Genomic DNA, 27800 nt, shown 5'->3' with positions numbered 1-27800 from the left:
CTGCCAAGAAGGGTAAAGAGATGCCACTGCCTTGTGTGAAGCAGGCAAAAAAAACCCTACTGTTATCAGGCCATTGTCCCAGTTTTGGAGCCTCTGCACGGAAATCAAAGAAGACGTAAACAGAGCATCCCATGTTTTCTCTGGATAAGCATTCCATAGAAAGGACTGGGCACAGAGGCAGCAAAGCCCAAGGAACCCCTCTCTCCAACACAGCAAACAGCACTTTTTTGGTAACAGGGTCCCTTTTACCCCTTAACCATGGAAAGGGAAGTGCAGATGTGTGTGTGGGGCAGCACAGGGACACTGCTCATGGCCTGCCCACCCTCTGCTCCAGGCAGCAGCAGCACCAGGCCAGCTCTGCTGCTGCTCAGGACCATCTGCCCACTGCAGCAGTTCCAGGGTGGCCTGAGTGCCTGCCCAGATGAGGGGTCTCAGGCTGGTTTGCAGCTCCTGCTGAGGCCAGCACTGCTCCAGCCGGGTTGCTGACTGCCTTCAAGCTGTCCCTGTGGAAGCTAGCTTGTGTTTTTCTACATTACAGGGCAGCAGCAAAAGCAAGACTACAGTGTAGACATACCTTGTATCTCTCAGACCCCAAGCGCAACTTTATTTAGACAGACAGACAAAAAAAAAAAAAAAAAAAAAAAAGCAAGTAGGTAAATAAAAACCAAATTTTCTGGGTGAGTTTGGAGAGAGCTGCCTCGAGGGTCCGTGTTTCCTCACATGCACTCAGCTAGGATACCTTCACTTTGCCTTTCTCAGGAGCTGCTTCATGCATGAGTGGCTGCTCATCGCCGTTCACCGACAGCATCCTCTTGTCGGGCGGCAGCTCCTCGGGCTGCCGGGCGATCAGCAGGCGGCAGGTGAGCAGGATCCCAAACACCAGGGCGTGGGCATAGCGCTTCAGGGGGTCCCCCACCAGCTGGTGGAAGAAGAGCACGGCCAGCACCAGGAGCAGGAGCAGGAAGTTGGCCACGTCCTTGGGGCGACCAGGCACCAGTGTCATGACAATGCCACACGCCACTTCCAGGGCGCCGATGCTCTTGCGGAGCAGGATGGAGCTGACTCCCATCTTCTTGAGCATGGGCAGGGCCCGCACGTAGCTTTTGTATGCTCGTTTCTGGAACCAAGCAGCCAAGGACATTGTGTGAGAAAGGGAAGGCAAAGGTGACTTCCATTGAAACAGATTGATGTGCAACACGATCTAAAAATTATTTCAATTGTCACAGACCCCTCTGGCACAATACCCAATCTGTAAAGCTTCTGTTTGGGGGCATATTAAACCATCAATCTGCAATTCCACCTTTCTGAGCTGTTGCCTCTTCACTGGTAAACAGTTCTGCAACCTCTCATCCATCTTTGGAACTACAACCAGGCCAGGTGTACCTTACCCCAAAATCTGAGGTTCTGATTGCTGGAATTAGTAGTGCAGAACCCTGTTATTAAAACAAACCTCTTTCTAAGAGTACCTTGTGCTTTAAAATTGACTAATACACCAAATCCCTCCAAAGCCAAAACACAGCAAGTAAATACAAGTCTCTTTCTACTCCAAAGCAACTTACAATATTCCGAAGCAATTTACAGTAGATATGGGCAGTGTAGGCTTAGGGTGGGACTAAACATCAAAGCTGAGATTCACCAGTCCTATCCTGTTCTTACATACCTTTATGATCCTTTCTTTCCTCAGGTGAAAGCAAGCTGACATTTGACATTTTTGTTATGCTGGATTTAGAAGCAGTGTAAACTGCAAGTCTCAGCCGGCTTACACAGCTGCCTTATTCTTTTGGGTAAAAAAAACAACTTTTGTCCTTACACATGTCCAGTCTTGCATTTGAACATGAGGTGCTGGTGGCCTCACTGTTTCGTTTGTTTTTTTTTTTTTTTTTTCCTCTTTTTGTTTTGCAGTCAAGTATTTCCTTTATAAGTATATATTTCAATAAGGCTCCTATATTCAGTGTGATACACTGAAATTATTTCCACTTATACTTGAGTATAATATCCCTGAAGACATTCTTGCCATTGTGTTTTCAGTGTGAGGGAAATGGAAGCCAAATCTCAGTTACAGGATTGTTCAGCTCTCACAGGCACTGATCAGACTATGGATTTACTTCCATACCATTTTGGAAACCTACATTACAGTCATACAGAACTTTCCCACGTCTCCATAGATTTTGATGCTTCCTTCTGAGAGGAACTGATACTTCACAGGTGGTTAAAAAATATCCAGCATTGTCATTTTTGCTACAAAATAACTAAAGATCTTGTGACACATTTACTCCAAGTGTTTGTATTGTAAGGATGTATTTTAAACCATCAGTGACTAAAACATCAGAACAGAGTATTTTTAAACAGTTGTGAAAAATACAACATTTTTAAGAAATGTACTATAAGCATGTCCTAGAGTACTCTGGTATTTTAGGTATTTTAATAAGCAAGCTAATGTGTTTTCTGACAAATGAAAAACTACAAGTTTGGTGGTTTAGGTAGATAACAGAGGTTCTCTGTTTGCTGGGGGAAAAAGCCATCCCTATGGATTAGCAAGGTCAGGTTTTCCCTGTCTGCATGACCTGATAGACCACCACAGCATGCAGCCCAACAAATGCAGGAGAGCCTAATGAGCCATGAATATGTAACATGAATATGGACTATGAAGAATAATGGTGCTGCCTAATGTCTGCTTTATAAAACCAGAGATCATTCCTACCTGTAGGCCTGACTCTTGTTAAAGTAGAAGGGGACACAGAAGTGAAATATTTTACAGAGCAAGCATTTTGCAAGGCTCCTAAAGTCTCTGTGCCTTTTTTTTTTTTTTTTTTTTTTTTTTTTTTCTGTAGCAGAAGCTTAAGAGCTTTGTTTTCTAGGGGTTTTACCTCATGTGTCTCTTGCCCATGAATTACTTCTTGGGGATTTTCCTCTGTGAGATCCCTGTGCTGGGCTGCAGACTAAGCACTGCAATTCAGATGTTATTTGAGAGCTAAGGAAAAGCAGCTGGGCAGGTGGAGCAAAGGGAGAGAACAGAATGTGCTGGAAACTTCCAGCACTATTTTTTTTAAGGGCACAAAAATTATAGTAATCTTTTCAACCACCACAATGAATAACTGGGAAAGGGGGTGGGGGGGAGCAGGATAATAAATAAACACAGATGAGGAAGCAAAATGTGGCAGCCAATCCCTCACCTGCCTGCAGCTCACAGAGCTCTGCAGCAGGGCTGGCCCTGAGCAGAGAGGAGCATAATCCAGTTCACCAGGTGAGAAATGCACAAGTGACTTCTCTGTCCTCTTCTCACCCCTTTCCTCTTAGGCAAGAGGGGGAGAAGCTCATTTCCCAGGCCAAAGAGAATAATAAGAAGACTATTAATAATACCTCCCTCTGCCAGCTAAGAATCTCAAGCTTTTCACAATCATTAATTAATCCCTGCACAAGTCTGATGAGGTAGGGACAGCCAGTGTCATTATCCTTGCTTTAAAGCATGGAATTTTGAGGATGAACATCTGCCAGAGCAGGCATCTGCTTTTCCCACCCCCATCCAGTGGATAGGTTTCCCCTCGGGGATCAGCTGTCCCTGCTGCACGTCTGGCACTCCTGCAGGCCTTGTTTTTCCAGCCCCTTGTGTCCCCATCTCCTGCAGGCTGTGTGTGCTGTGCCACCCCATCCCTGCCTCTCCTCCCCATCCTTTTCCACCGGAGGTTTCTCCGTGGATGGGCTCAGCCGGAGCCAGGCGAGGGCTGCCAGGATACCCTGGGCACTGCGTTTTATTGGCTTCCCTCCATGTCGATCAAGCAATGAGTCAGATCAGCTTCTTCCCCCTCCTGGCCTCGCTCGGGGTCCCAGGGCAGTCACCCCCTGCGTCCCCCCTGCTCCTGCTGCAAGGCGGGAGAGCCCCACAGCAGCTCCCTGCGTGCTGCCCGACTTACCATCTCATTGTAGGCATCCCTGCTGAGCCGGGGCGTCAGCTTGATCGTCCCCATAAAGACGAAGAAGAGCCCCAGGGCCACCGAGAGGGCGACGATGGTGATGGTCCTGGGAGATGCCATGGAGCCGCAGGGATCCGCTCCTAGCGAGGCCTTGTGGCTCCGGCTGGCAGCCCGGGTGGGAGGGAGTCCGTCACCATTGAAGGCTGTAGGAATAAAGCTGCAGAGGCAGGAGGATGACAGCGGGAGGGGATTCAGCCTCCTCCACTCGGCAACCCCTGGGTCCTAAAGCCCTGCAGCCAGCGACAGGCGGCTCCAGCACCGGAGCGCAAGGGGAACTCATCCATCCTCGTTTCCTTGCGTGCTCCACAAATCGCCCACAGAAAGCCGAAACTGAGGCAATTCTGGGGATGTGGGATGGCAGCCAAAGGCAGAGCACAGTCATTCCTTAGTGGGAAAACGAGGACATGTTAGCAGAGGGCACAGGAGTAACGTGCTTTGGAGGAGAAGTGGGCTGGGGTCTCTTGTACAGAGAGAACATTCCGTTTCAGATATTAAAACTACATAGCAAACAACATATTGCTTCATATATTTGCACCAGGAAAGAAAAAGAAATGTTTTGTCCCTGTGGCTCTCCTGGAACCTGATGCTCAAAAAGGAAGATGAGGCCACTTGTGTCACCTTGATAAAACCTATCCTGTATGATCAGCTATCCACAGGCTGGTGGAAAGGTTTTATGATCCTCTGGTACTTTTTGATTTAAAGTTATTGTCTCCCCTGCAATTAATGCAACAAATTTCCTTCTGACCAAAACCTAGTGGAAATCTATTCAGATCTCATAGTGAGAAACCAAGGTATAATTGCACAAAACAGAACTGCTGGAATATTGCATCCTTTGTATAGAATGAAAGCAAGAGGCTGCAACAGTGTGTAAAAACCTACACTCATGGGATAGTACAAAAGTAACACTTCCTCTGCCTGTCAGGAATCTCATCATCACTCCCTTTATGGTGCAGTAATTCTTAAATTCTAAACACATGTATTTTGACCCCCATGGCTTGAGAACTGGTTGCTGTTATTATTCAAAGCTGAGGTCTGGAATTAAAAGTCTGAAAAATACAGGCAACTCTCCCAGTTTCCTTGGGAGTTTTTCAGCCTTGACTCCAAACATTCTGGGACTCACACAACACGAGGGAACTCTGCTCACTCAGACTCCCCTCCCCATTACAGCAGCTCCAACTCTGGAAGAGCTGGAGAAATAAAACATTGTAAGCAGGACAGAACACATACAAAACAGAAGAAAAATTTTAATTAGCTATAGCAGAACAACCTGAAAAGGAAAAACATTGCAGCTGACATTTTCTCAGGGCACTTCATATTTAGGCATCAGGAATCATTAATGGAGAAGGGGGAGGCAGATGCGAAAAGAGAGACACGGAAATCTCTTTATTTTGTTTTATAGAAAATTTCATTGTCCAAGCTGGTGCCTCCTCTAGGCAGGGATCCCAACAAGGGAATCCCTAGGTTTTCATACTCTTCCAACCTAAATGTCCCACAACAGCTCTGACCAGTGGAAAATTAGAGTCTGGTGTCTTCTCATTGCTCATTGGTTTGTGCAGAGTCTGTGGTTGAGAAGCCAGGGCTGGAGTCCCCTGTCCTTTGTTAGGCACAAGGTCAGCGCCCATTCACGGCTCCTTGCCTGGGGCTCCAGTGATTTCCCACTATCCAGGGCACAACTTGCAGCTCGAACACCCAGCTACAGATTCCTCACCGCAGGGAAGGGTCTTTTCCAGGCTGCTTTAACCAGCAGCCCAAGGTTTGCAGGGGAAGGAAGGGTGATGAAATGCTACAGGGAACCTTTTCACCCCAGAAATCCAAGTAGTTTTTTTACAGAACAGTATTGCTAGGCAACCCAAACTAAGAGAAAAACCAAAATTATTTATTTTTATACAACTTCACAGAAAATAAGTTAAAATCCTAACTACACTGGCTCTTCAGGACAGGAGGATGTTGCTCCCCAAGCTCTCAGAGCTCATTCCTGTCTCCTTGTCAGCGGGTGAACAGCAGCACCAGCTCACAATGAACAGTGTGAGGAAACATGTCAAAAGGAATAGCCATCACAGGGGCAAATGGCTCCCCTGCCAGCTTCTTCCGTGGGTCAGGTGGGCAGCACAGCCTGTGGAAAGCAAAGAGCATCCATTAGACCAGCAGCAGAAGCCTTCCCACCACTGGTATCACAATGCAAGGGGACCCAGAAAGGAGGCATCATGTGTTTGACAAACATTCCTCAGAATCTGCAGCTGACACTGGCAGAGGTGTGGAACCATCAATACTGAATCCCCAACCAGCTCTGAAGACCTCAGGGACAAGCTGAATAGTCAGTGGCAAGTCAGACACTCGATTTTCAGTTTTGCACTGCCCTTATGGCTGCCTGCAGACAGATTTATCACCTGGGTGTACCCCAGCTAAGGGCTGAGCAGATAAAGCTACATGATTAACCCCTAAGCAGGTGACAAATCCTTTTGGTTTCACTTTCTTGATAAAGGGCCAACCTTCCTGCAGTGAACCCCATGGACCACAGTCTGCATCTCACATCCAAATGTGCTTTTTTTTCCCAGAGGGGTGCACAGTGTGCCATGTTTGAATTATTTTCTATTCCTCACTGATGCCTTGTTTGGACTTAACAGGGTCTGTCATTGAGAGAGAGGAGGAGAGTGCTCACTCGAGGAAGTTCCTCATGGCTTCCCCCTCTGGCTTGCAGGAGATGTAGAGCAGCCTGCGGATGGCGCTGCAGTTCCGGATGGCTCGAACGACCCTGTAGTCTGCAAACACAAACAGCCTGCTTTCCCTCCACCCCCTGAGCTCTGCAGCAGGAATGACTGCACAGCACCACAGAACTGTCAAAAATACAGATGCTTATTCTGCCATGTTCTGTCTCAGATGACGTCCCTCAGGAGGCCAAGGGTGTGACCCACACTGCTGACAGCTTAGCCAGGTTGGCAGGCAGGGCAGAGCAATGGGAGAAGTCCCTCTGCTTCCCATGAAAGAAAAAGTGTTAATTAAGCAAAGGCATATAAACCCTTCCACACACACTTGTGAGAGTGCATCTGGGCACCAGGACAGTGTGTGACTTCCCAGTACACACTCCAGGGGAGACCACTGAGACAGACTGAGGGCTGGGTTGTTCAGCCCAGGGAAAAGAAGGTAAGCAAGGATGCATTTATCTTCAGGAACCTCATGGGGCATTACAGATAACTGAGAATCTTCTCAAAGGGGCATGAGAAGCAATAGATGTATGGCAGCAAGGGAAAACCCTGATTAAATATATTAGGGAAAATATTTTCAGGAGAGGGGATACACCCTTGGAGAAATTCAACCCTCAGCTAGGCTTTACATCCCTATGCAAGCTCATCCAACTCTGAAGTTGGCCTTGCTAGAGTTGGGAGATTACACCACAAACCTCCAGAGGTCCCTTCTCTCTTAAATAATTGTGTGAGCCTGTGAAAGATGGAAAAAGGATTAGAGCTAAAGAGAAAGCATGAAGGCACTGAAAACAGCAGACTTAGAGAATTTAGCTGCTGTCAGTAACAAGAAACAAGAGACTAAACAAGGGAAGGGTTTGGAGCCAGTATAACAGGTCTCACAGAACTTGTTCAAAGCTCTCTGTTTACAAGATGAAAACAAATAGCATTTTCTCTCACGTAGGCCAGCCCGAGAAGGGTTCACCACAGCAACAAGCGGTCGGGCATCCTCCCACGATGCCAGGAGCTGTGGTAACACAGCCTCTGCCTTTCCACTGTGAAACTCACAGTTTGAGATCCCTGTGAAACAAAAAAGCAACCACATGAACTGAGTCTCATCAAGAGTTGGGTATAACATGATATTCACACACTCTTTGCTGTGTGAAAGTAACTGGTTAGGGTCCCTCTACTCACTTCTACTCTAGTTTTTCAGCATTTAGTTTGAAACTTTTTGCCACAGCGAGTTTGAACTCACCATTGAATGCTGCATTCCACTCAGCATCCTCTACTGCCTTTTCCACCACCTCGACACCAATAACCTTGGACACTCGGTGAGCCAGAGAGAGACCAATTGTGCCTGGAAACAGGGGAAACAAAAATTCCCCATACATTCATGCTGAAGAAATAGGTGAGCATCAGCTGTGGAATGCAAAGCACTGGGAGCCCAGGAGCCCACCTGTTCCACAGCAGATGTCAAGGAGCACAGTGTCCCCAGCAGCCTGGCAGAGCTCCCCGACTGCCTGGTACAGCAGCTCTGCCCCAGCCGTGTTGACCTGGAAGAAGGCATCCGGAGAGATGCGGAAGCTGAGGCCGAGCAGCTCCTCGGAGATGTGCGGTGCCCCGTGCAGGAGCTGGTACGGGGACTGCTCGTGGGAGCAGCGTGTCATGGTGCTGCCAGGGCACACAAAAAACAACTGTGAGAAGGCAGCAGAGGGGAGCTGCTTTCCATTCCTATGGGCAGCAGAGGATGGTTCTTCCCCTCATCAACTTATATTTCATGTGAGCCTTTCAACGAGATTAAAGTATTTGGATTCTTTGTAAGGGATCTGTGACTTGCACAGATTCATTAAAAGGATCAAAATTACTTAGCAGAAGGCAGCATTCCTCTGGTCTATTCCCCAGTTTTGCTGCTAATGTGATTTACTGTTTTGGGATAATCACTGGAAGCTTTTTCTTTAAGTTTCCCAGACTCATAATTCCCATAAGGCAGAGCCATTGTGTGTTCAAGAAAGTCTGGAAAAATAAAAGATGGGGTCATCTTAAAGTCACATCTTCAAGAGAGATGCAAACATCTGTCATTCTCTTCCAGCACTCCCTGAACTGGTGCAATTTGAATTGGGCCAGAAAGGGCAGAAGAAGGAGGTGGCTTTGTTTCCACGCATTCCCCCTGTCGAGGCACTTACCTCTCTTGGAAATAAAGTGAAGTCAAGGCACAGACTGCTCCAGGCCCACTTGTGAAGAACTCCTTCAGCAATGCTTTCTGAGCAGCCAGCGCCTCCTGTCAAGAGTGAGAAAGGAAAAGCTCTTTGGGTACTCTGATTAGAGCCTTCTCCCCAGCACCACAGCCAGCAGGCTCAGCTCAGCCAGATGTGCCTCCTGCCCTGTCCCAAGGTGCTCACCTGGCCCAGCTGCTGGGGGTGGAAGGTGATGATGGCCATGGTGTGGCCACAGCGGCTGGTACGGACCACGAGCTCTCTCCAGTGCCCACCTTCGTGGAAGAGGATGCAGGGGTCCAGGGGGGAGTGACAGATGAACTCCTCATAGCACTGAGGGGAGGGGAAATGGCACCTTTAGTACCACGAAGACAAGTGCCCTGCTCTTAGCCCCCCCAAACAGGCAGCCCTTCCACCACTGTGGTCTGCTTTTTCTCTTTGATATCAATGCACTGGCTGAATGCTCCTTCCAGGCTCTTGAAAGACAACACATTTTAATAATTTCAATTTGCAATTCTTATGTATTTTAATAGACTGGCAGGAATTCATTGTCACTTGGACAATGTGAAAATTAACTTCATTACTCAGGATGCTTTATGGGCTGCAATATTGATATATGAGTTTTTATAAATGTATTTATCCATCAACTAGAATCAGGCATGAAAATTTTCAGAACATGAAAATGGACTTGAAAACACAGCATCATAAAAATTACAGTGTTCTCCCAAGTAAGAGCTATTGGAACCTCTCTATTCCACAGTGAAGGGACAGACATGACTTGTTTATTTACCTGGGCTACTTGTTTATGTTTTGAGGGTATGTTCTCCACATGGTTGGCTTTCACACAGACAATATTCCTTTCTGTAGAGAGATGGACAGGAATTTAATTGCTCTGGTTCAGGGCACGTAAACCATTATAGCATCTGACATGATAAACTGTGGAGAGTCCTTTCCCCATTTCCACAGCCTTCCAGCAGTTTTCACTGTTTCTTGTCCTGCACTGACCTCTGCCAGTTCCCACATACAACCCCACAGTTTTGGGGTTCCCATCTGGTCCTCGGTTCACAGAGAAAGTTGATTTGTTTCGGTAGCCATTAATGATGGGCTGAGAGAGAAAAGAAGGAAAAGCAAAGCCTTGGATTAAAAGAAAAAGCAATGGAGGAAAGCCAAACCCCAGCCTGGTCATTCTGTTGCCAACATGTGAAGGTGTACGTGAATGGGCAAAACACAGAAACAGAGCTTGTGCACCAGAACCCCAGTACTGCCCCTTGGGCACAAGAAGAGGCTCTCTGTGACAATGGTGACAGGTTTAACAGAGAGGCCTTAGGCACAAAAAAGGGTTCCTAAGCACTGGGCTTATTTCACGCTCGGGCAGTCACAAGCTGCAAAGCACAAGTTAGCAAGGACTGACTCAGGACTGACACATTCTCTGCGGGCAAATTATGCCCCTCATGAGACTCTTGAGCTGGTGAGGCAGAGACTGTTCATGGCTCAGAGGGAAGAGCATTCCCATGGGACACTCACCGAAGGGACTACGGGCTGCAGAGGACAGCAGAGCCCACCAGGTTTCTGTGCATCGATGCCCAGCTCCTCAAGACGAGATGCCAGTGTCTGCAAAGTCTTCCTCTGGCTTTCATACTTCACCTGCAGAAGAGTTCTAAGGCAGAAACACTCTCACAGGACCACACAATGGTGGGCAGCTCTTCATCACCCACCTCTGAGGAGTCCAACAAGAGGAAAAACTGCAAGTGAAAATATAGCCCCAGAGGAACTCTGCCCTTTTCATAACCACAGCTGCTTGGAGAAACAGGAAGAGTGAAAAATCCTGTGTCTATGATCCCCAAATGCTGGCCTGAAACACTTTGTCTGACCTGAAGCCCAGAGCAGTCCCATAGAGGACAGGATCACTGTGCAAATGCCCATCCTCTGTACTGCCAGGAACCTCCCAGTTCCATCCTTCACAACAAATGGAGTCTGAACAGTTTGCAGCATTAAGTTGCGAAGGAATACTGCTCAAGGGGATAGGAGGGACAACTGGGGCAACACAACAGAGAAAAGTCTGTGTAAACACATCTTACCTGTAGCTGCTCTTGGTAGGGAAGTCTCCACAGTGGTGTCACTGCATTTGCTAACCTGGAAAGCACAAGACAGTGCCCTCATTCCTGCTGCATAACATCCCTGTCGGCTGCTTCATGGGCAGGCCTGTTCTGGTGTGGGCTCTGCACCAAGCAGTGAACACCCAAGGTACCACAGTGGAATGCACAGTTTGTGTGCAGCAGGAGGGAATTTCAAACTGCCCAATCTCACTGACCCGGCCACCCATACAGAAGTGGTTTAGAGATAAACCTCAGAACTTGCCACTATTCATATCCAAAGCAGAACAAGCAAGAACAAAACACATCTAAACTGGTTAAAAAAACCCCAAACATATATATCCTAAAAAGACCCCCAAAACAGAGGTGAGACTGATATGATTCACACACTCATAACTGACTCTCTGAGCCCATGGGGAACACCACCTCACAGCTGGATAAGTTGCAGCTATTGCTTACCTACGATTTTTGGAGCTGCTTCCAAAGCACCCAGTGCCAACTATTCTGAGATCCAGGACTGCATATCAAATGGACTATCACTTTTTGCTTGCCAGTTTGGCAACTTATCCGCTCCTTTCCTCTCAGAACTTTTCATTTTTCTTCTCCACTATCCCCTACTCCAGGCAAACGAGCCGAGCCCTGGCTCTTCTATTCCTACCGAGTGGAAATAAACCCTGTAACCCACCACATTCGCAGCTGCAGGTGCTCGCTGCTTTGAAAGAACGCTTGGTCATTTTGGAAAAGCCGTACCTCTCCTCCCAGGAAGGCTCTGGCGGGCGGCAGCTCACCCTGGCCTTTTCCTTCCGTGCCCACGGTGTCGCTGTGGTTGTGGTCACCGGGCAGCGCAGGGCGAGCGGCGGCGGGCGGAGGCGGCAGCGCGGCGGCCTCAGAACGGAGCACAGAGCCATGGCGGGTGCGAGAGGCTGCGGGGGAGCCGGGCCCGCTCCGGGCAGCACAGGAACCCGCTCCGGGCAGCACAGGGACCCCCTCCGGGCAGCACAGGAACCCGCTCCGGGCAGCACAGGGACCCGCTCCGGGCAGCACAGGGATCCGCTCTGGGCAGCACAGGGACCCGCTCCGGGCAGCACAGGGACCCGCTCCGGGCAGCACAGGGATCCGCTCCGGGCAGCACAGGGATCCGCTCCGGGCAGCACAGGGACCCGCTCCGGGCAGCACAGGGACCCGCTCCGGGCAGCACAGGGATCCGCTCCGGGCAGCACAGGGACCCGCTCCGGGCAGCACAGGACCCCGCTCCGGGCAGCACAGGGACCCGCTCCGGGCAGCACAGGACCCCGCTCCGGGCAGCACAGGGATCCGCTCCGGGCACCAACACGGACCCGCTCCGGGCAGCACAGGGACCCGCTCCGGGCACCAACACGGACCCGCTCCGGGCAGCACAGGGATCCGCTCCGGGCACCAACACGGACCCGCTCCGGGCAGCACAGGGACCCGCTCCGGGCAGCACAGGAACCCGCTCCGGGCAGCACAGGGATCCGCTCCGGGCAGCACAGGAACCCGCTCCGGGCAGCACAGGGACCCGCTCCGGGCACCAACACGGACCCGCTCCGGGCAGCACAGGGATCCGCTCCGGGCACCAACACGGACCCGCTCCGGGCAGCACAGGAACCCGCTCCGGGCAGCACAGGGATCCGCTCCGGGCAGCACAGGAACCCGCTCCGGGCACCAACACGGACCCGCTCCGGGCAGCACAGGGATCCGCTCCGGGCAGCACAGGGATCCGCTCCGGGCAGCACAGGGACCCGCTCCGGGCAGCACAGGGATCCGCTCCGGGCACCGACACGGACCCGCTCCGGCCGCGGCACCGGCGGAAGGGGCGCGGTGAGAGCCCCGGGCCCGGCCCCGCTCTCCCCGCCCGACGCTGGGAGGGAGGGCTGAGCGTTCAGCCCTGGTCTGGTCGGACACGGGTAGCAAAGTGTCACAGCAGCTGCGTGGCCATTGTGAAAAACGCCAATTGTTTTTAGAATTTTAAAAGTTTAATGGTAAAAAAATTGATATAAAAATAGTAATATAATTAGAGTAATAAAAATTTGAACAATTGGGGTTAGGAGGACAGTACGAGACAATAAAAACAAAGAGACAGTCCGGGTCCCTCTTTCTGGGCAAAATAAACCCAAGAAAGGGCCCACGTTAACAGAGAATTAACCCTTAAAAGCAATAGCCTGCTACATATTCATACATCTCATACATGATGCATAACTTCCATTCAAACAAAGGATTCTGTCTGGTCAGTGTCGACTTCTTCCTCTTAATCCTGATGTCTTCAGGGCTGAGCGAGGCAGGAAGAAGTTCGTTTCTTCTGATAATGGAGCAATAAATTCTCTTTCTCTGAAAGATTTAGGTGTCCTTCGGCTGCTATCTCGGTGTGAGTACCTCATTCCACTCTTTGAAAAAAGTATCCTACATAGCATAGTTTCTATTTTAACATTATGTTATAACCTAAAGCTATATTTAACACACTACTTAAGAAAATTAATACAGCATAACTTTCTAACATAATACATATTAATATTTGGGAAAAGCCAATCATAAAATACGTATTTTTCACAGCCCTGCTGAGCTGGCCTGGGACAGACTGAAGGCTCAGCCACCTGCCATCGAGCCTGTCCGATGGGATACCCAGGACTGCGGTGTGGCTGCCGTGTCACTGCACGGTGGCTGCAGTTGGGTACATGTGGTTTATATGGACAGGAGTGCGAGAACAGCCTCTCAGCCAGCCCCGGCCGCGCCTCCAGCAGCTGCTCGGGAAACAGCGGGGACCAGGCAAGCACAAATGGTCCCATGCCCACTTAATCTCTCCATCACGAAATATTTTCAGCTGGAGATTTTCCAAATCAGGCGTGGCTTATTTGTTTAGGGACCCCAAGAGTTCTCTTGTCCAAGTGTTTACCTGTCACCCTTTGATGTCACCTAAAATTCCTGCCGCCACACGTTCTTTGGCCAAGGGGCTCACGCACCCATTGCTACCATTTCGGTGAATTGTTCTTCTGTGAACCTGGCTGCTGCGGTTTCTCCCGAGAGCTGCAGAGCCTGGCCCTCTCCCTGCCCGGTCCCGGTCCCCCTTCCCATCCCATCCCGTCCCGTTCCGGTGGTGCCGGAGCAGGGCCGCGGGTCCTCCACTCCGCAAGGGGGCGCAACAGGGTTCGGGCCCGCTGCACGCCTGGGGCGCTGCTCGCCGGGCCTGACCACGCCCCATAGGCGGGGCCTGTGCCCGCATAGCCGCGCCCACCGTGGGCGGTGTCAGCTGGGAGCTCTATCTGCAGGAGCCGCGCCCTCGCCACGCCCCCTGTCTACGAGCCTCCAGCGCCGGCGCTGATTGGCCGGCGGCGCGGGGCGGTGCGGGCGCTGATTGGCCGGCGGCGCGCGGCGGAGCGCGGCCGGGCGCGGCGCGTCAGTTCCGCGCTGGGCCCGCGATGCTGTCGGCGGGCGGCGGCTCCGGCCCCGGCGGGGCGGGCGGCTCCGGGCCGGGGCTCGGCGGCGACGGCGATTTTCTGTCGCGGTACCGCCTGGTGTCGGCCAAGCTGCGGCGGCGGTTCCTGCGGAAGCCGAACGTGGCGGAGGCGGCGGAGCAGTTCGCGGCGCTGGCGCGGGAGCTGCGCGCCCAGGAGAGCCTGCCCTACGCCGCCTGGTGCCAGTTGGCCGTGGCGCGCTGCGCCCAGAGCCTGTTCCACGGCCCCGCCGAGGCGGCCGCGCTGGCCGAGGCCGCGCGTCTCTTCCTGCGCCAGGAGCGGGACCTGCGGCAGCGCCTGGGCTTGCGCGGCGGCTTCGGCGAGCACGTGGCGGCGGCGCAGAGCTGCGGGGCCTTCGCCGCCCGCCTGCACCTGGAGCGGGGGCAGCCCGCGCTGGCGGCCGGGCCGTGCCTGGAGCTGGCGGCGGCGCTCCGCGACACGGGACAGCCCGCCCGCGCCGCCGCGCCCCTGCAGCGGGCGGCGGAGCTCCTGACGGCGGCGCGGCTGCCGCTGCAGGCCCTGCGCTGCCTGGCCGAGCGCGCCTCCTGCCTGCTGCTGGCCCGCGACTACGCCGGGGCGCTGGCCGCGCTGACGCGGGCGCAGGCGCTGGCCGGGGCCGGGCTGGGCGGTGCGGCCGGGGCCGGGGCCGCGCCCGGCGGAGCCTTCCTGGACGTGCTGGCGCGCTGCGAGGTGTCGCGGGTGCTGCTGCTGCTCCTGCTGCAGCCGCCGCCCGCCAAGCTGCTGCCCGAGCACGCCCGCACGCTGGAGCAGTACTGCTGGGAGGCGCCCGACGGCGGAGCGGGTACCGGGAGCGGCTCCGGGAGCGGCGGGGGGCTGCCGCCGGCCGCCAGCTACCTGCCGGCAGAGCTGTTCCTGCTGCTGCAGTCGGCGGTGCTGGCGTGCCAGGAGAAGGACGCGGAGGCGCTGAAGGCGCTGCAGGCCGAGCTGTGGCCGCTGCTGAGCGCCGAGCAGAACCATCTGCTGCACCTGGTGCTGCAGGAGATGCTGAGCCCCGCCGGACAGGGGCTCTGAGCTGCGACAGGTCGGACTGGTCGCTTCAGCTGGTGCCAGCACAGACTCTATTCTGTTATTTATTTTTAATACGAGTTGAAGTAATGGTTGGTGAGAGAATGCGTTCATCTATCTACACGTCTGCCTTCTGTCATAGTAAACTGCTGACTGTATGTACTGAAAGTTGTCGTGCTTGGAAAAAGTGTAAGCCTAAAGCAGAAAGGCCATTTCAGGGCAGAAGGAAGCTGTTCATTAAAAGACTGTCTGCAATTTGCATGTGTTGGAGGATTTGGGTCTCTGAATCAAATGTCGTTAGAGGTGCTTTTTCTAAAAAATCAAACAAAAATCCTCCGTATAAAAATAGGTTTTCATTTTTTCCCCTTCCTGAAAACAACTGACACTGCAGCCAGCACAAGGCCCTGAGTTTTGTGGTGGATGAAAGGAGTTGGTCACTGACCTGCAAGTGGTTCCTAGCGTGGTGGTGGCTTGACTCCAGTCTCTGTGGCAGCTGTTAACCCAGGGAACTGAGCCTGCACGGTGGCAAATCCACTTAATCTGAGGGAATTTGGGAAGGGAATTAATGGTGGAGGTGGTGAAATTACACGAGTTCTTGGAATGTGGGCTATTTGTTCAATTCGTTTCTGCTGTTATCCGTCTGCTCTCGGGCACTTCTGTCTCTTGCTTTCTGCTTCTTGGGACCTTTAGGTAAGGGCAGCTGGTGAGGAGAAAAACCCTTTAGAGGGGAAAAGACCCTGCTGTATTTGGTTCCTTCAGCTGTTGGGTACAGGCCTTGCTAAACTCCATCAGTGCTAATACACAGCCTCAGGCAGGGCAGGCTCTATCCTGGAGGCTGGAGATGCCCCGGGGTGTTCGTGTTGGGGGGAATAAAGAGCAGTTCCAGGGTACCCAGCTAGTGGTGAGAGAAACAAACACTCTCAGCCAGCACTTCCAGAGACCCTGCAGAGGCTGAGGCTTTTAGAAAGAAGGCAATCCCGTTTGTACGGGAGAGAAGCCAGAGGTTAGAGGTAATTGTGTTAAACAGTGGTATTACATCTGATTTTAATATTTGGGTCTGGAGACAGCAGTTTTTCCAAACGCTCTCCCAGTGTTTGTTTTTCAAGTGTTTCTCACCTTCCACACTTAAATAACGAAGAACTTGCCATTTTCCCTTTTGAAACGCAAACAGAGACGCTGCTAATTTTAAGAAGCCTTAATTACCACAACCCTCTTTTGACAAGGTAAAATGGTAGTAGAGAAAGACTCGAACTGGATGCTATTTTATGGCTAAGCTAGCCGTGAATGCGCCAGGCCGAGAGGCAAAACTAAAAACCAGTGTGGGGAAACTCCTTATGTCCGCGTCCTTTTCAAATTCCATCGGACGGAACTGTGGCTCTGTAACCGCGGTGGCGCCGGGGGCGGGCGGAAGGCGGCGGAAGGGGCGCGGCGCGGGCGGTGCCGGTACCGGTGACGCGGCGCGCGGGGCCCGGCGGGAGGGGGCGGTCGGTGCGGCGCGATCCAGCACGCGGCGCGGCCATGGCGGACGGGGACGGTGCGCAGCGGTGGGGACCGGCGGGGGCGCGGGCGGGGAGCGGCGCGGGGAGGGCTCGGGGCCGGCGCGGCGCCGCTCGGGGAGGGCTCTGCGGGCGGCTGTGCCCCGCCGGGCCTTTGCCCCTCTGCTCTCCCGGGCCTGCCGCCGCTCACTCCCGGCGTGTCGCTCCCGCAGGTTCCAGCGTGAAGAAGCGGCGGAAGAAGGAGAAGCGGGCGCTCACCGATGATGATGTAGCGGTGAGCGCGGGGAGGAATGGGGGGTGGATCAGGCCGTGCTCGGGAGGCTCCGCCACCCCCATCCGTGGGGACGCGTCCCGGGTACCGTGGGTAGGGCCCGGCCGGGCTTTCCCCGCTCATCCCGGCGGCAGCGCGGCCGCCCCGCGTGGAGCCAGCGGAGCCTCCCGGGAGGAATGGGGGGTGGATCGGGCCGTGCTCGGGGTGCGATGGGGTTCCCCCAGCCCCATCCGTGGGGCTCCCCCAGCCCTATCCGCAGGGACGCGTTCCGGTACCGTGGGTAGGGCCGGGCCGGGCTCTCCCCGCTCATCCCGACGAGATCGCGGCCGCCCCGCGTGGTGCGAGCGGAGCCTCCCGGGCCACGTGGAGAGCGCGGCGGGAACGCGGCCCGCCGGCTTCCCCCGCTCTGATCCCGCTTAACTTCGCCCCCCCCCCCCAGGACATCCAGCACACCGAGGACTTTCTGATCAAGCCCGAGTCGCGGGTGGCCCAGCTGGACACGTCGCAGTGGCCCCTGCTGCTGAAGGTAGGGCGGCTTTGCTCGGCCTCGTGGCCCGTCCGAGTTCCCGCTGCTTTTGTCCTCTGCGCCTGGAGGTGTAACCGCGCTGCAGGAGCGGCACACGTGGTGCTCTGCCGCCAGAAATCGTGTTACAGTGTCTCTCCAGCAGTATCGTTTAAGTTCAGTGAGTTTTTCCGTGCTTTGGAAAGATCCCGCCATATTTCTGGAGTTTTTCATTTGGGTCTGATTACGGCCTGTGGCGTGTGTAGGGTTCCATGTTGCTTTTGCTGAGTTTCTGGGGAATGTTCGGTTTATCCTGGATTGTCAATGCATATATTGTGCTGCTTTCCCATCTCCTTCAGTCCAGGATTTCTATTTTTTTAGATTTTTGTAAAATAATACCGTGTTTTCATTGTTGGGTCATTTTCATTTTGGAAGTGGTTCTGTCACTTAAATGTAAAAATCAGACCTCGTTATGTGGGAGATGTACTGCAGCACAACAGCATTGAAATCAAGGGAGCTTAAAAAGACTTGTAACTTCTGCTTGGATTTTGTAGAACTTTGACAAGTTGAATGTGAGGACAGCACACTACACACCTCTTCCTTCCGGTGCTAATCCCCTGAAGAGAGAGATTTCTGACTATGTTAGGTGAGTGCAATACAGGCCAGAGTGGTTTATTTTTCTTGCACAGTTAATACCTTCAAAATATTTTCTGTCTGGATTCCCCTTGTACCTTTCTTCTTCACTGCAGAATCAGTAAACATTTAAATAGGACCCACTGATCTCTCCCTTTAAAGTTTTCTTTTTTCTGTAGCAGGTCTGATAAACATGCAAACCACCTAAGGAATTCTCTGGGGTCTTCAGAAAAGTCCCTTGGCCTGCTGGGCTTTGAAACTGCTTGGAGTTTGTAGAATTTGGGGTTTTTTATAAGTGCATGGGAGAATTCTTTGCCCATGGATTATATCACCTGTTGTGCATGGATGGGGTAGGTCATTGTCAGCTTACTGAGAGCTCATCGCTTGTCTGGCTGTATAAAAATACATTTCTTTGCAGCCAGGACAGTATTTCAAAGTTCCTGCACTGTTGCCCTGTATGCCCTGATGCTTATCTCCCATTCCCTGCCCCTTTGCACCCCAGGTCTGGCTTTATTAACCTGGACAAGCCCTCCAACCCATCCTCTCACGAGGTGGTGGCGTGGATCCGGCGCATCCTGCGCGTGGAGAAGACGGGGCACAGTGGCACCCTGGACCCCAAGGTGACAGGGTGCCTCATTGTGTGCATCGAGAGGGCCACAAGGCTGGTCAAATCCCAGCAGAGTGCAGGTTTGTTCCATGCTCAGGGCCATTTGCAGTGACTGGGGATGTGTGAAGTGCTTTTGGAGACAAAATGGAGGTTTCTAAAACTTCAAAAGTTCAGTCTTAGTCTTCAGTGCCTTGACATGAGGGTTATTTCAAACCACATGTTGTCTCAGGTGGTTTTTTCATTGCTTCTCTGGTGCTTGGGCTGATACAAGTCAGTGAAAACACCTCTGACATGGTTTGATGTACCAGTTGAACTTAGGGCTTCAGCCTCTAGTCCAGAGAAGAAATAAATACAGCTTAGATTTATTTCCCTGGAAGAAGAACCAACTCTTAATAAACCATGCCCGTTTCCTAGAAGAGATGGTAGGATTTCAGGGTTATGGGGATGTGTGGCTGTTGAGCAGGGTGGACCTTGAGGTCAACATCAAATGCCAGTGGCCGTTCCTGACTGCTCTTGTCATTCTTTCAGGCAAAGAGTATGTGGGAATTGTTCGGCTGCACAATGCCATTGAGAGTGAGGCCCAGCTGGCCAGGGTAAGTCTCACGTGCTCTCAGCCATGCTGGGCACTGGTGGGAGATGAGAGGCCAGGAGTGGAGCTCAGGTGTGCTGTGTGTGAGGTGATGACACAGTTTATCCATTCTCTGAGTGCAGTGGAGCTGCCCTCCTGCAGCACCCAGCTCCTGTTCTAGGCTCTGGGTGCTGTGCAGCCTCCAGACACCCTGCAGTGTCCCAGTGTCCTGCTGGGGGCTGCTGGATGTGTGGCTGGCTGCCTGCAGGAGGGGAGCAGTGCTGGCAGGGTTGGAGCCCCTCCTGGGGGGCTCCAGCCTCACTGGGACGAGGGATGGTGTCTGATCACATGCTGCCATCTAATGGAAAAACCCTGGCTGTGTTCACTGGCATCTCGACCACATCACTGGGTTGGATTTGCTGTATTAAATATGGATAAAAATTAGGGTAAACCTTGTGGTTTCTCACTCTTGGAAGTGGTCACAGTTGCTGCAGACTCCAAGGTGCTCCTGCATTAGGGCACAAGTGTAAACTCTTGCTTCTCCTTCCTCCCTCAGGCCATTGAAACCCTGACAGGTGCCCTGTTCCAGAGGCCCCCCCTCATTGCTGCTGTCAAGCGACAGCTGAGAGTCAGAACCATCTACGAGAGCAAGCTGGTGGAGTATGATCCTGAGAGAAGATTAGGTAAAAGAGGGCTTTCCTGCCTTCTTCCTATGAAACAGACAACTGATAAAAATTTCTGTGAAATGGGCTGCTTTTGGCACATGTCTTAAGACCTAAATCCTCCCATTGTCCAGCAGTAACTGCTTCATGCATTGCTTTGGTGTGCTGGGAAGCAAATCCCATCTCTTTTTGTGCTGCTGCACCCTTCACAGAAGAGCCAAATGATGTCAGTTAGATGGCATTAGCTCTCAGGGCAAAGATGACCTTCATCTATCACCCCATGCTGATGGCTCTGGGAAGGGTTGGGCATGCAGCTTCTCTTAAAGGATGTGGTTTATTTTCTGCTTAAATGTTGGGGTGCACTAAGTCCTGGCTGGGTGATAACAGGGGTGTGACAGGGCTCCACAGAATCCCAGCTACCAGTGGAGGAACAAAAAGGCAGCAGCACGGGCCCTGGGGTGGAACTGGGGTAACTTTATTCGATGGCAAAACTCTGAACTGAGGGCAGACAGGAACACAAGGCAGGGAATACAATGTGTAAACCAATGGAGGGTTTCAAGGCAGGAGAACAGCTTAAGTAAACCAATGGGGTTTCAAAGGATACAGAACTGACAGGGAGGTTTCTAAAGGGAAGGGCAGGTTCGGGGAGGGATTGACATTTAATGGAAGGAGGAGCCAGGACGGTTCTGGGGAGAAGAGCAGGGACAGGAGGGGTTGACAGCTAGGATGGGGGGGTTGAAACTTGGCAGGGAGTGGCCAGGTAACAAACAGAAAAACTAGCACTTAACTGAATAGAATAACAATGAGGGAACAATTCTAATTTTAGAAACATAGGATACAAAATGGGGGCTTGTGCCACTCTAAAGACAGGGGGAGGACAATACAGAAGGATTGCAAAACCACAAATTAAACAGTGAATATACCAAATAAAGAAAACGCTCTACAACATCTAAATCTCTCTATCCTGCCCTGCCTTTCAGGTATCTTCTGGGTGAGCTGTGAAGCAGGCACGTACATCAGAACCCTCTGTGTGCACCTGGGGCTGCTGCTGGGCGTGGGGGGCCAGATGCAGGAGCTGCGCAGAGTCCGCTCGGGCATCCTGGGAGAGACGGTACAGTGGCACCTCAAATGTAGCCACCCCTTTGACATTGTCACAATTGCAGCAGCTCCTGGGGACTCTGGGAGCTCCACAGTGTTAGGAGGAGGTTTGTGCATAGCCCAGAGCAGTGAGAGCTCTTGCTGTGGATGGTCTGTAACCAAAGTGTTGAGTTCAGTTCAGGATGTTGCTCCTGTTCTGGTAATTAAACTTTGGGACAGTGAGTGACTGGGAAGTTCACTGTGGTGGCTGAAGGTTTGTTTTATGTCACCTGTGTTTCTCAGCCTACAGACCCTGGTGTCCATGAGTTCAGGAGTGTGAACACCTCAGGGAATGGGGTTCATTGGAATGAGCCTGGGAGGTGCAGTCTTGTGAGATCTTGGACACTTGTACAGTCTTTTCTTTCAGGTCATAGAGAGATCCTGCTGCTGGTCCAAACTCCAGAACTAATTTTTTTTTTTGCAAAGCAGCAGTATCAGAGTGCAAGTGCTTCCCCACCCATCTGTGCTCTTGGCACTATAACCACTGGGTCATTTCTGAATTCCAGGCGTTGGGTGCTCACAGTTTTCTCAGAATTTATTCCATGTCACAGGTTAAAGAGCTGGTTAATTAAGAGTTTCATGTGGGCAAACCTTAGGCTGTAGATCCAAGTGCTGAGATTAGGAAGGTCCAAGTCTGGCAGCTCAAGCCAGGCTGATCTCAAGCTGCTGATGGAAGGTATTCTTTCCTCTCTTAAGTTGTGTTTTCATGCTTGTGGTGGGTGTCTGGTTTAACTTCCTATTTGCTCTTGGACTTCAGCTGTTCTCTTGTGCATGGTGGGAGAGTTTAGAAGGGTTTTGCCTTTGCAGGACAACATGGTGACCATGCATGATGTGCTGGATGCTCAGTGGCAGTATGACAACAACAAGGATGACAGCTACCTGAGGAGGGTCATCCTGCCCCTGGAGAAACTGCTGACCTCACACAAGAGGCTCGTCATGAAAGACAGTGCAGTGAGTTCCTGAGGCAGGGGACAGACAGACACTGCAAGGTGCCCCCCTGACTTGTGCAGCTGGTAGAACACACAGGGGATCAGCAGCCATGGGATATCCAGTGCTGTCCTGATGGTGACTTGTGTAGATCCTCATGTGGCTGCTGCCAGAGCAGCACTAAGGGGCAGGAGCCATGAATTAAATACAGAATCTGCTCTCCTCACTTAAAGAGGACAATGATGGTTATGAGAGATCTGCCTCACCTGTTGTTTGCTGTGACGAGTGCTTTGCTTTCTCCTTACAAAGCTCCCAAGTTTTATGTAGTGGACAAAATCCTTGTTTACTTAGGGATGATATTGCTGGGATGGTAATGTCAGTGGGAATCTAAAAATTAGAGATACTTCATAATTTGATTCTCATAGTAACTTCTAAGCTCTTCCATTCCCTGCATTTTCAGGTTAATGCCATTTGCTATGGAGCCAAGATCATGCTGCCTGGTGTTCTGAGGTATGAGGATGGGATTGAGCTTAATCAGGAGATTGTTGTCATCACCACAAAAGGAGAAGCCATCTGCCTAGGTATGGAATGCCTCCTTCTCCTTGTGTCCAGCTAACTGCAGAAATAACAGAATGTGTGACAGTAAGAGCACCACAAATTAGTTCCTGTGTGCAGAAGGTTTAATTAGTGCTTCCTCATGGAGAATGTGGGCCCAAGGCAGCTGGTTTTGGGCAGGATGTTGAGAAGCAGTGGCTGCATCAGTCCCGGGCCAGGTGTGAGGGGTTCAGCAGCTGTGTGATGCTCAGGTGTGCTCGTGTGAGGTGATGACACAGTTTATCCATTCTCTGAGTGCAGTGGAGCTGCCCTCCTGCAGCACCCAGCTCCTGTTCTAGGCTCTGGGTGCTGTGCAGCCTCCAGACACCCTGCAGTGTCCCAGTGTCCTGCTGGGGGCTGCTGGATGTGTGGCTGGCTGCCTGCAGGAGGGGAGCAGTGCTGGCAGGGTTGGAGCCCCTCCTGGGGGGCTCCAGCCTCACTGGGACGAGGGATGGTGTCTGATCACATGCTGCCCCCAGGCACAGCACACCCCCTGGAGATCAGTGCAAAGGGACTCCAGCATTAACCAGGGTCTTCAGAGAAGCTGTGTGACAGCCACTGAGTCCTTGGGGTGACACTGGTGGGGGTGTTGGTCATCTTTGTGCTGCCAGAGGCAGAACAGGCTGTCCCAGTTTTGCTGTTCAGGAGTTACTGACCTCCATGCCTGCTTCTGCAGCCATTGCCCTGATGACCACAGCTGTCATTTCCACGTGTGACCACGGCGTGGTGGCAAAGATCAAGAGAGTGATCATGGAGAGAGACACCTACCCCAGGAAATGGGGGCTGGGCCCCAAGGTGAGTGTGGGCCTGGGGCCAGTCCCAGGGCACTGGTGGGAGCCCAGCCATTGGGATGTGGGGCTCTGGCACCCTTGGGCACAGCTGTGCCTTCTGCAGGGCCTTGCTCTAATCCTGCTGTGGTCTCCTGGAGCTGTGATGGTGGCAGTTCCAGTGCCAGCTGTGGCAGACCAGTGCTGGTGGGAGTGAGGCTTTCCTTCCCAAAAGAGTCTGGGGGCCACTGCTGGTGTTCAGGCATGGGCTCCTCAGCTCTGCACAGCTCCAGCCCTCCTCTGGGGAAGAGCCACATGATGTGAAGTGGATGGCATTAGCACTCTGTGCAAAGATGACCTTCATCCATCACCCCTTGCTGATGGCTCTGGAGGGGCTGGGCAGGAGCTTCTTTTCTTTCTGTTGCTTAAATGCACACTAAACTGTGCCTGAAGTGGGAACACCCAGTGTTGGGTTCCTCTCCCACCTCAGGCATGTGGTAATAGCTCAGCTGCAGCCAGGCTGGCCTGATGCAGGTTGGACTCAGAGCTCTGTGCCAAGTTGCTCATCCCATTCCTGTGGTTCAGGTGAAAGCTTTGGGGTTGCTAACACATCTGTCTCATGGCAAAGGTGGGGTAATAGAGGATGCTTCAAGCATTTTGGAGTCCTTTGTAAAACCCCACAAACAAGTGGTCCAGCTCAAATGCTGCAGGTCAGGCTGGAAGAACCCAGTCAAAGATCCAGACTCCATGATGTGCAGTTGTGTTACTGTTGCTGTGACTCCCCCATCAAATTGGCCATTATCTACTGATAAAGATGCCTCTTGTCTGATTTAGGCTTCTGTGCAGGGAATGTTATGTCTCATTTGTTTTAAGGCCCTTGGAACAGTGGTAAATAGATGATGCTGTAGTTGTTGGCTTGTAGCTGGATTCCCTCCTCTTAGCTTGAGGGAGGATTTTCCCTACCTGGAGCTGCAGTTTGATTTGTGGCACTTTGCTTTCAGGCCAGTCAGAAGAAGATGATGATCCAGAAGGGTCTGCTGGACAAGCATGGAAAGCCCAATGAGAGCACACCAGAGTCCTGGAAGATGGAATATGTGGATTACAGGTGGGTATTTGGTGTGTGCCTCCCACAGGGTTGTTCAGAGGGGACCAAGGGCTGGGCTGGATGCTGCTATTTGTGCATGCATCATGTTAGGCTTGGCCTGTGGGGTGCAGTTGCATCTCTTGAAGTGCTCTTGGGCAGTGTTGGAAGGAGGCCCTGAGCAGACAGTTATCCCTTTTTAGCCTGCAGTGGTTTTAGAGGGAGTCAGTCTGCTAAATCAAAGGGGGAGGCCGTGCTGTGCCCAGCCCAGCTGGCCCTGGTGCAGGCTGCAGGTCTCCCCTACACCAGCTTCCCCCAGCTCTGGGGTGGTTACAGAGCCCTTGGGAGGGGACAGGGATTTGTACAGGCCAGAGCAGCACGAGGCAGTGACTGTCCTGGGCAACACTGGGATCTTTTCTTTCAGGGATGCTTCCAGGAAAGAAGCAGCTGCTGATCACCAGGCTGTTTCAGAGGTGGACAGGGCTGCAAAAGTGAGTATTGCCAGTACTCTCTGGCTCTTTTTTCATGCCCTTGTTATTCCCATTATCTGCACACACCTTGCACCTGCACTTTGGTCCAGTGACAATTTTTAGTCCAGGGTTTTCCATGCCCTTTGTTAGGCACAAGGTCAGTGCCCATTCACAGTTCCTTGCCTGGGACTGCAGCAATTTCCCACCACCCAGGGCATGATTTGCAGCTCAGACACAAGCTACTGGCCCTGGGCAAATTCTTCAACACAGCACAAGAAATTATATTGTATGGAGCCACAACAGATATTTGTTGTGCCAGAGAACCTTTTTGGAGACAAAAAAGAGCTGCAGAAACGTCCATGCAAGAGTTGCACCTAAAATTCCCTAACTCAGGGTTTTGCATGCCCTTGGAAAGGTGCAGCAGTGTTTTAAACTAATATTTGGGATACAGGAAACACTGAAAAATACAAGGGGCAGTTCTGGCAGAAGCAAATCCTAGACGGAGTCTGCAAATCACCCTGTTGTTAAATGAAGTTGTATTGAATCAGGCAGTCAGTTTTCCCCTCACCTGAGCTCTGTTGGAAGGTGTTGGTGTGTCTGACAGTGTGTTCCCCCAACAGAGAAAGAGAGACTCAGAGAGTGAAAACGAGGAAGCTGTGACCCCTCCATCCCCTGCCACCCCACCACCAGAGGAGTTGAGCAAAAAGGAAAAGAAAAAGAGGAAGAAAGAGAAGAAAGCCCAAGAGGCAGCTGAGAGTGGGGGAGAACAAATTGAGAGGGTATGTAATGGGGTACTGCCATGGTCCCAGCATGGTAGAGATTGCTGTGTGTCCCTGATCACCTCCAGGATTAGTGCACCAGCAGCCTGCAGTGTGTGTCCATAGAGTGCCAGGCTTTCCACAGCAGAGGAGGATGGTTTAGAGGTGCATTTTAAACTGAACTGGTGGTTGGAGATAGGGCAGGTGGCCCAGGACAGTTGGGGGGTTCCTGCCAGGCCCCCTCTGTGCTCTGATGCCCTGTGGGAGGGTGGTGCTGGGGTGTGCCGTGGGGACTGCACTGCTTTGCTCTTTGTTCTTCCTGAAATGGGCACTGGGGGATTCCTTTTTGATGGCTTCCTGACCTTCCCAACCTCTCCACAGACCAGTGAGAGCAGCAGCAAGAAGAAGAAGAAGAAGAAACACAAGGAGGTAGAAGAGAGCTCGGACTAAGCAGCTAGGTGTGTCCAAAGCAAGCAACCTCATCAGTGAGGAGGAGGAGTTTTAGGCCTTGAGAAGAGGAGAACTGGCTGTGTGGCAGAGGAACCAGCAAGTTCAAGTTCTTCTCTGCTGTTTATATGAGTGAGGGGGTGTTTGCCCTGCTCAGGTGCCCCTCTTCATCCTGTTTTAAGGGTTGCCAGAGGAGCAGGGTGCCTCACTGTCCCTGCACTGGATTGATCTCTAAAGCTGAGCACCATGATGCCAACAGAAGTGGTATCTTCAGGGAAACTGTAGCTTCTGGCTCTTCCTTGGTCTCTGTTTTCACCTTAGTGAGGGTGGAATAATCTGTCTCCCCCCTCATGTACTGCCTCTTTCTTCCTTTTCTCCCAAGGCTGAGGCTGTTACCTGACAGTTAAAGAATGTGTTGCTTCCTGGAGGAGTGGCTTTGTCACAGCCCATGTGCATGGGTTTCCATGGGGACAGATCAGTTATTTCTGAAGGACTGTGTTTTGTTTTAATCTGGCCACATGCTTGGCTTCACCTTCAGTTAAATGAGAACAAACAGTCCACTCAGATTGTTTTTCACTCCTTTTTTGACCTTTATCATGAAAGGATTAGAGAATTTAATTCCCCCTTTTTGCTTATACCACGAGGCTGTGCTTGTTCATGGTGTGCTGATTGCCAGGCCCAGCAGCCTCAGTGACCTGGGCAGTGTGTCCCTTTGGCTGGCTCTTTGCTCTTCTCTACCCTTTGTTGGACTGCAAAGCTTTTGGTTGCCTTGCCTGGTTCTGATGCCCAGTGTGCTGTGAAGGCTGGAGGGCAGCAGGTGACCAGGAGGTGACCAACATGTTCTTCATGCTGCTGGGGCTGGAGTCCTCCTGAGGAAAAGCTTGGTCAGAGGCAGCTCTGCCAAGGGGCATTCATTGGCTGTGGGCTTGAACGGTTTCAGATAAATCTGTTGTATTGCTAAGCTATCTGGAATTACTTGCTGGGGGCAGAAGGTCTCTCCTCTGTCACAGGGGTAGTGCTGAGCCAGAATTGAGTTCCTTTTAATGAGGAAGAACCTCAGGCTGTTTTGTTCTGAGTTTGATCCCTGCAGAGATTCTGTTAACTGTTGGTTTAACCTTGTGCACTGCTTTAGTCTTAATGGTCTATGCTCCCCTCCAGTGCTGGAGATGCAGGCAGAGGGGACAGCAGCTGGTGGGTGTTACAACCTGAGCACGGAAAAAAAAAAAAGGTCCATTTTTATTTACTCTTTTTTTACAAAAAAATTAATAAAACTTCCGGTTTTGAACAGGTGATTTTCTTGCTCCTTTGGTTCCTCCCAAAAGGTCAGTGGCATTCATGGGGCAGATTTTACCACACACCCAGCCTCTGCTCCTCTCCTGAAGAAGCTGCTGGGGCAGAGAAATGGTCATGTTGATGAGCCTTTGTCATTGCT

At 52.0% G+C, this 27800-nt stretch overlaps 4 protein-coding genes and 5 non-coding genes across 10 annotated transcripts; 7 read left to right on the top strand and 2 right to left on the bottom strand.

The window, feature by feature from the left end:
• Nucleotides 1-650: 650 nt before the first annotated feature.
• Nucleotides 651-4119, bottom strand: TMEM35A (transmembrane protein 35A). The gene is made up of 2 exons (XM_059483142.1): nt 3912-4119; nt 651-1117 (listed from the first exon to the last, which is right to left on the bottom strand). The coding sequence occupies exons 1-2, from the start codon at nt 4029-4031 to the stop codon at nt 731-733; spliced, it is 507 nt and encodes a 168-aa protein (XP_059339125.1). The 5' UTR covers nt 4032-4119; the 3' UTR covers nt 651-730.
• Nucleotides 4120-5195: 1076 nt separating this feature from the next.
• Nucleotides 5196-11925, bottom strand: TRMT2B (tRNA methyltransferase 2 homolog B). The gene is made up of 12 exons (XM_059483017.1): nt 11706-11925; nt 10941-10995; nt 10387-10506; nt 9868-9967; nt 9653-9723; nt 9049-9195; nt 8833-8927; nt 8106-8320; nt 7905-8006; nt 7610-7729; nt 6631-6730; nt 5196-6084 (listed from the first exon to the last, which is right to left on the bottom strand). Exons 1-12 carry the CDS (start codon nt 11861-11863, stop codon nt 5958-5960), a joined length of 1410 nt encoding a protein of 469 aa, XP_059339000.1. The 5' UTR covers nt 11864-11925; the 3' UTR covers nt 5196-5957.
• A 2461-nt stretch (nt 11926-14386) lies between these two features.
• Nucleotides 14387-15709, top strand: F8A1 (coagulation factor VIII associated 1). The gene has a single exon (XM_059483060.1). The coding sequence runs from the start codon at nt 14387-14389 to the stop codon at nt 15452-15454; it is 1068 nt and encodes a 355-aa protein (XP_059339043.1). The 3' UTR covers nt 15455-15709.
• A 1188-nt stretch (nt 15710-16897) lies between these two features.
• On the top strand, nt 16898-27658 carry DKC1 (dyskerin pseudouridine synthase 1). Of its 2 annotated transcripts, XM_059482702.1 has the most exons (15): nt 16898-16982; nt 17157-17218; nt 17655-17741; nt 18272-18363; nt 18853-19037; nt 19486-19550; nt 20082-20208; nt 21168-21298; nt 22132-22275; nt 22712-22832; nt 23522-23640; nt 24614-24717; nt 25118-25184; nt 25784-25942; nt 26303-27658. In XM_059482702.1, exons 1-15 carry the CDS (start codon nt 16967-16969, stop codon nt 26369-26371), a joined length of 1548 nt encoding a protein of 515 aa, XP_059338685.1. In that variant the 5' UTR covers nt 16898-16966; the 3' UTR covers nt 26372-27658. The 2 variants fall into 2 exon arrangements, with proteins under 2 accessions (XP_059338685.1, XP_059338686.1); XM_059482703.1 differs by lacking the exons at nt 16898-16982; nt 17157-17218; nt 17655-17741; nt 18272-18363 and adding an exon at nt 18430-18700.
• LOC132080241 (small nucleolar RNA SNORD17) lies at nt 19630-19873 on the top strand. Its single transcript, XR_009419541.1, has one exon. It is a non-coding gene; the product is annotated as a small nucleolar RNA SNORD17 (small nucleolar RNA).
• LOC132080243 (small nucleolar RNA SNORD83) lies at nt 20404-20479 on the top strand. The gene has a single exon (XR_009419543.1). It is a non-coding gene; the product is annotated as a small nucleolar RNA SNORD83 (small nucleolar RNA).
• LOC132080246 (small nucleolar RNA SNORA36 family) lies at nt 21442-21576 on the top strand. The gene has a single exon (XR_009419546.1). It is a non-coding gene; the product is annotated as a small nucleolar RNA SNORA36 family (small nucleolar RNA).
• On the top strand, nt 23068-23311 carry LOC132080240 (small nucleolar RNA SNORD17). Its single transcript, XR_009419540.1, has one exon. It is a non-coding gene; the product is annotated as a small nucleolar RNA SNORD17 (small nucleolar RNA).
• Nucleotides 23923-23998, top strand: LOC132080239 (small nucleolar RNA SNORD83). Its single transcript, XR_009419539.1, has one exon. It is a non-coding gene; the product is annotated as a small nucleolar RNA SNORD83 (small nucleolar RNA).
• Nucleotides 27659-27800: the final 142 nt, after the last annotated feature.

Source organism: Ammospiza nelsoni, chromosome 15, assembly GCF_027579445.1.
Source record: "Ammospiza nelsoni isolate bAmmNel1 chromosome 15, bAmmNel1.pri, whole genome shotgun sequence".
Classification (NCBI taxonomy): Eukaryota; Metazoa; Chordata; class Aves; order Passeriformes; family Passerellidae; genus Ammospiza; species Ammospiza nelsoni.
The sequence above is the reverse complement of the archived record's forward strand: the minus strand, read 5'-3'. Positions and strand labels throughout refer to the sequence as shown.